Raw genomic sequence first — 6419 nt, 5'->3', positions numbered from 1 at the left:
TGAAATCTGCAGTTGAAGCAGCAGAGATAAGGTACCAAGAAGAGTATATACAGAGCACATTGCAGATAAGAAACGCTTACGAACAAACAGAGACGGTCAAGTCAAGATATTCACTGAGAGAGGCCGAGTTAACGGAAGAACTGAACAGAACCAAAGGTGAAATCGAAGATTTGCGGGAACAGTTAATAGATAAGAAGAAAGAAGACGACCTTACGGACACTATGAAGAAGCTTGAATCGGATTTGATGGAAGTGAGAGGGAGTTTAATGGATAAGGAGATGGAGCTGCAGATTCTAAAGAGTGCAATGGAGAAGAAAGTGGAAACGGCAAACACGGAAGCCGTGGAAGCTGAGCTTAAAAGAGTGAAGGTTCAATGTGAGCAATGGAGGAAAGCTGCGGAGACAGCAGCTTCTATACTGAATAATAATGATGAGGAGAGAACAGACTCTATTGAGACTAGCAAAATGTTGAAGAAGTTTGGTGTGTTACTCAAGAAAAACCATAAGTAATAGTAATAATTTACTGATTCTTTAATAAAAACTGAAAAATGGCATTATTCATGTATGTAAATTTGTGAAATTTCGATTTGATTTGTCTTAAGCTTTATCTTGTTGTTAACGTTGCCACATTTGTTTGGTGAAAACTATATCGTTGTGAAGTGATCTTTTGAATTCAAGACTTGAATTTATACCCTACATGTCAGGATTTTCTCAAAACTGCTATGAACTCACCTGGATTTTTTTTGGACTGATTCACTATAGATAAAATTTTAGGGAGTATATACGAAGGTCCTGTGTTCGACCTGGGTCACACACCGGAACCAATATAATCAAGTAAAATGAATCTAAAACAAGATTGTAACAGTTGATTATAGAGTGTTCTACTCACTTACCTGCCCAAGTGCCCATACAAGTCGAGCTAAACCAAAACTACGAATTCCCAAAACATGTATAGAGAGTGTAAAGTAAAATGTGAAACTGTAAGGAAGCCAACATCATTCCCTCTCAATTCTTCCACACTCCTCTGCGCACTAAACGCTATAGAGGGCCTACCGGATGTCTTTGTCATGGACAACCATCTCCACTCCATGAAAACATTTGACTTTTTTTTTTTTTTTTTTTGGCTGAGACTTATCTTATCTAATAACATTATTAGATTTTCCGTGAACGTTTTTTTAGGTAATCAAACACATAGTCACATACTAGGGTTTTACATATTGTAAAACTAATAGTATTGTTTAATATAAACTAGGATATATCCCGTGCTTAAAGCACAGATCAACATTTTTTAAAAAATTTATAATATAATAATAAAAATTATTGTTTTATTTTTTTAAATTATTTTGTTTGAGATAATATTTATTTTTAATTTTTATATAAATCTATTAGTCTATTTGAATATTAATTATTTTAGAATATTATAGTATTTTATTTTTGACGTATTATTATAATTTTATATTGTTTATTTGTTGTATTTGCATCATATTTTGTGAAATATAAAATAGTAATTTTAATATTATAATTGTGAGTAAATAAAAATTATTAATTTATCATCTATATAAATTTAGTTTTACCAACCCGCCAATGTGGAAATTAAAACACACATTTTCATACATTGAGTAATATATCTTCGTTTTAAAAAATTCAAATCACAACATATGCAGAAAAATATGCATTTTATTAATTATAAGTATTATATGAAAGTTCTAAACAATTTCTAAATAAAATAAAATAAAGATGATAGGAGAATCATAATTTGAAATCTTAACAAAATCTTCGAATTTAGTTATTAAAAATAATTGTATTATATACTTGAATATAAAATCTTAGATTTTAAAATTCTGATTATATATTTTCTAAATAAATAATTAGTAATTTCGTCCATAATTTATTAGAGAGAGAAAATATTTTTTTAGATTTTTTTTAGATTTTTTAATATTTGATATGTGAGTGTTTTTATTTTTAATTTAATTATATTTATTTAAATTAGTTCATTAAGCTTAATTAATTTTTTCTAATGGCAGTTGAATGTATTTTTTTACACATTTTAAGGTTAGTTTCATATTTGTACTTCTCAATTAATATAGTAGGATGACCCAATAAAAACGGTTTGACTTTTAATATAACACAGAAACAAATATTTCATACAAACAATTAAAGGAAAATCATAATTCTATTAATGTTCTATATTTTGACGAAAAGAAAAACGAAATAAACATTCTATATTTTATCGCTATTTTATTCCTTAATTATTTTTAAAAGCTGAAAAATGAATATTGTTCAGAAAATAAATAATAAACTAGATTTTAACCCGCGGAACGATTGTTTAACTAATTTTTTTTTAAAAAATTGTAGTTATATATATATATTTATAATTGTTGTTTAAGTTTATATAATTATATTTTGGTAGTTAATTTTAAGATTTGACCGTAGTATACCGTAAGATAGTTTTTTTTACATAATCATAATTTAATCAATTTAATATTATATTTGTAATATTCTCATATTAATAAAACAAACAAATGAAATGATGAATTACCCGTATTGGCTCGCCATTTGACCCTGTCCATAATAATTTATTATCGATCTAGAATTGAGTATCTTTTGAAATTGTCAACATGTAAAATCATCAAAGGTTTGCATTCTAGGATTTACTCCGTGTTGTACCATAAGACAATTTTTGTTCTTTAACTATTAATATTTAAAAAAGCCTATGAAGTATGTGGAATAATGATTAGAAAAACATAAAAATACAATAAATGAAGATGTTATATCAAAGTATAATATAAATCAATAATTTAACTCACGAATTTGACAATCCACAAAACATATTGATAGAATCATGGATCCTAAGAGAGAGTACAAAATATGAAAACAGGAAAAGTAAAAAAGTCATAATAAGTAGCACATAAATCACCTTTTCATCAGCGTTTAACGTTGTCGTAAAAGAACCGGTTTACTTATGAGAAGTATTTATAGTGGTTTAAGGAATGGTAGGAATTTTTCTATGAGTGGTTTCCAAAAATCTTGGTTAAAAAATTAGAAATATCTTAAAGAAATCATCATTTCTGATATGTTTTGTAGGATTTATAAAATTATTTTGAAATATGCTAATATGTATGAGTGTAAGCGCCGTAATTAACTAAATATTTTTATTATCAAGAAATTTCAGTTCAATTTAGTAATCTGTCTTACCATTTTAAAATTTCCAATAATATATAGATTTAAAACTTGTAATTAAAAAAGAAAAACATAAATTATTTTGTTTAGATATTTTAGGAAAACATTTATTTCCATACCTAATTTTTGCTTATTTCAATTTCTTTTAAATGTCTTAATTATAATGGCATGAATGTAAATATATCCCTAACTCCAAGATTTCTTTGCCAAAACTACTGCAAAAATATTAATGTAGATATTGTTTTGTTGTCAACAGAGAAAGGAAAAAAAAAATGGACGGTGTTGATAAAAAAAAATGAAAAAGCCCTAAATCTAAGAATCGCAGACAAAACTCGTCACTTCTCCAGCGTCGGATCAGATCAATCTCTCTCTTCCCTTCTCCGTCTCCTCCTCCAATCAACATTTCTCTTTCTCTCTCTGCCTCTCCCGCTCTTTTTCGAATTCTTCTTCAGGTAATCATCGCTTCTTCCCGCTTTTTTCTGGGTTTCTCCCTCGATTCTCACCGATTTATCGATTTTCTAGCGAAATCGCTGATTATCAATGTTTATGTTGGGGAGAATTAGGGTTTCTGAGATGGCGGAATCGCAGACCGGAGGTGGTGGTGGTGGAAGCCATGAGAGCGGCGGAGATCAGAGCCCTAGGTCGTTGAATGTTCGTGAGCAGGATAGGTTTCTTCCCATCGCTAACATTAGCCGTATCATGAAGAGAGGTTTACCTCTCAATGGCAAAATTGCTAAAGATGCTAAAGAGACTATGCAGGAATGTGTCTCTGAGTTCATCAGCTTCGTCACTAGCGAGTAATTTTGGCTTTCTCTACTTTCTCAAAATTAAAAATTATCCTTGTTGTTCTGTAAATTGTATTTGGCCTTTGGTAGGTGTAAAGCTTATACTGCTTTTGTGGTTATAGTGTGCAAAAGCCTCTTCCTTTTTTTAAGTTTAGGTTGATGCATATTGGTGTTGTTGTTATGTTAACTCGGTATGTCAATTTGCTTCATGATGTTTGTGCTCGTTTTGATATGCAGAGCGAGTGATAAGTGTCAAAGGGAGAAAAGGAAGACTATTAATGGAGATGATTTGCTTTGGGCAATGGCCACTTTAGGTTTTGAAGATTACATTGAACCCTTGAAGGTTTACTTGATGAGATACAGAGAGGTATGTTCCACTTCAGCTTATTCAGTTTACTTTTGAGAAAATTAGGTAGCGAAAGATACAAGTGTATTTCTGATGCTCCTAGTTTATATGTGAAAATTGTGTTGATATGACTATGCCATCACGATAAATTTCTGCTTTTTCACTCACTGAATCTCTGTTTTTCCTTTTCATTTCCTTCTATATGGATTGGAATTTTGCAGATGGAGGTCAGTGGTTCTCCTCTTTCACTTATTTCTCTCGCCTTTTTTTAGCTTATCGCAGTATTCTGTTTGTCTAGTTTTATCTGTCGATCCTTTTTTTAGGGGCATGTTTTGTATGATTGTATCTAATTAGGTTTCTTGCTACCTTCTGCCATTAATATCTGCGTGATAGGGTGACACTAAGGGATCAGGAAAAGGTGGGGAATCAAGTGGAAAAAGAGATGGCCAACCAAGCCAAGTGTCCCAGGTAATGACTCTTATCTATCTTCTATTAACACGGTCATTTTACCTAGGCATTATCTTTTTCTTCTTATAAAATGTGCGAGCTACTTATCGTTTCCCTGTCTTTACCTTCTGAACAGTTCTCGCAGCTTCCTCAACAAGGTTCATTCCCACAGGGTCCTTATGGAAACTCTCAAGTAAGTGAGGTTAATACTATTGTATATATTAATATATTCTTCACATAGAGGAGAAACAAGAATAAAAACTAGACAATGTTCAACGACTTTGAAATCTACATTTTGACATATATGCATCTCCACCCTTTGAAATTTTACACCAGCTCAAAGACTTGAAATCTGAATAGGCCCTGACATATAAAAGCATCGAGCATCTTGAAGCACTAATGGCATTTGTAGTCTATGAATATGGTAATTGATTAATTTGGTTTGTGATTGTAGGCTTCGAATATGATGGTTCAACTGCCGGGCACCGAGTAGTACTAGGACACTATTCATCACAATCTTCCGAGACTCAACTATTCTTGGTTTTGTCTGAAAATCTGAGCGATCTACTGTTCATACATATGGATTGTGGTATCTCAGTTTTGGGAGAGAGGAGATTTGTATATGATTGTGTTGTAGGGAGAAGAGTTTGGTTTGCTTTAAGATAAGAATTGGGAAACACTTTTTTCCATTTGAATTGTTAAGTTTCTTTAGGTATTGGTCTTAAGAAAAAGCTATTTATCAATATGTGCTTGACCTGTGGATTCTTTCATGCAAGTGTTACTTTCAAAGAAACAACATCATGATTAATCATTTAAATTCTCATTGATTCTTTTTGTCCTAATTAAGTCGAGAGTTTCGTTAATGTGATACTGATATATTAAGATAAACAGAAAGCAAAATAGTTGCGAGTTACGACCTGCACTAAATCCTTTGTGATATACACCGTTACGGTTTACAAGGCTCTCCGTTGCTGCTCAGAATCTAACACATGGATATGTGGAACATGTTCATGTTTACGACTTTATGGACATTCAGAATTCTCATAATCAAACTAAATAAAAACGTTGAAGATTGAAGAAAATATAGAAGACAAAATTTAAACGAAACGATTTATTTCAACCACTAAACAACTAAAACAAAAAGAAACTAAAAAAACTCTTAATTAATAACACCAAAAAAAAAACCTTAAACTAATAAGTTCCATATATAAGTGATCCGAATGCTTAGTGATGAGGTCTGAAAATGCATAACCAGGGCCGCCACCTGCTGCAGCGGTTAATAGGTGAGAGCATCTTGGGAACATCAGGCAAAATAACGTCTTCGGTTGATGTTTGCACCGTGACTCGAAGCTTAATGCCAGCCTGACAAAGACCGGTCTTTAAGCTTACAAAATAATGCACTCCTGGTTTGGTGAGCTTAATGAGATCGTGTCCCGTCTTGTACACAGCTACGGTAGAATTTGGTTCACATGATTTGAAGTCAAGATCATCGCTGAGTTCTCTAACGTCGTTGAGTTTGTTGTTGTATTGGAAAAAGAGAGTATCTCCAACACGAAATTGTCTATCTTTACTCCACCTGTAATAGTAGTAACTGTTGTACACGCTCCATCCTTTAGAATCACCTACCTTGTAGATCTTTCCTCTCTTGCTCGGGGGTGGTGG

The 6419-nt window shown here is 31.9% G+C and overlaps 3 protein-coding genes across 3 annotated transcripts in view; 2 read left to right on the top strand and 1 right to left on the bottom strand.

Moving 5' to 3' along the window:
• The window catches only part of LOC104711895 (interactor of constitutive active ROPs 5), a 3620-nt gene extending 2944 nt beyond the window's left edge, over positions 1–676 (top strand). Inside the window, exon 3 of the mRNA XM_019229726.1 lies at positions 27–676. Within this exon, the coding sequence (XP_019085271.1) occupies positions 27–509 (483 nt within the window). The 3' untranslated portion in view covers positions 510–676. The remainder of the gene's footprint in view (positions 1–26) is intronic.
• Positions 3436–5584, top strand: LOC104711894 (nuclear transcription factor Y subunit B-10). Its single transcript, XM_010428670.1, has 7 exons — positions 3436–3631; positions 3743–3976; positions 4202–4331; positions 4532–4537; positions 4704–4778; positions 4894–4950; positions 5212–5584. The coding sequence occupies exons 2-7, from the start codon at positions 3753–3755 to the stop codon at positions 5248–5250; spliced, it is 531 nt and encodes a 176-aa protein (XP_010426972.1). The 5' UTR covers positions 3436–3631; positions 3743–3752; the 3' UTR covers positions 5251–5584.
• Positions 5982–6419, bottom strand: part of LOC104715628 (early nodulin-20-like) — a 1247-nt gene continuing 809 nt past the window's right edge. Inside the window, exon 2 of the mRNA XM_019230041.1 lies at positions 5982–6397. Within this exon, the coding sequence (XP_019085586.1) occupies positions 5982–6397 (416 nt within the window). The remainder of the gene's footprint in view (positions 6398–6419) is intronic.

Source organism: Camelina sativa, chromosome 9 (genome assembly GCF_000633955.1).
Source record: "Camelina sativa cultivar DH55 chromosome 9, Cs, whole genome shotgun sequence".
In the NCBI taxonomy this organism is placed as follows: domain Eukaryota; kingdom Viridiplantae; phylum Streptophyta; class Magnoliopsida; order Brassicales; family Brassicaceae; genus Camelina; species Camelina sativa.
This window is presented reverse-complemented; position numbering and strand designations above follow the sequence as displayed.

What these genes read in the sequence shown, in the direction of transcription:
- LOC104711894 (XM_010428670.1), top strand. Translation starts at nt 3,753, where the DNA reads ATGGCGGAATCGCAGACCGGAGGTGGTGGTGGTGGAAGCCATGAGAGC. An exon ending in ATCAGCTTCGTCACTAGCGA is followed by an intron (nt 3,977 to 4,201) that starts GTAATTTTGGCT and finishes TTTGATATGCAG; the next exon opens with AGCGAGTGATAAGTGTCAAA. An exon ending in AACCAAGCCAAGTGTCCCAG is followed by an intron (nt 4,779 to 4,893) that starts GTAATGACTCTT and finishes CCTTCTGAACAG; the next exon opens with TTCTCGCAGCTTCCTCAACA.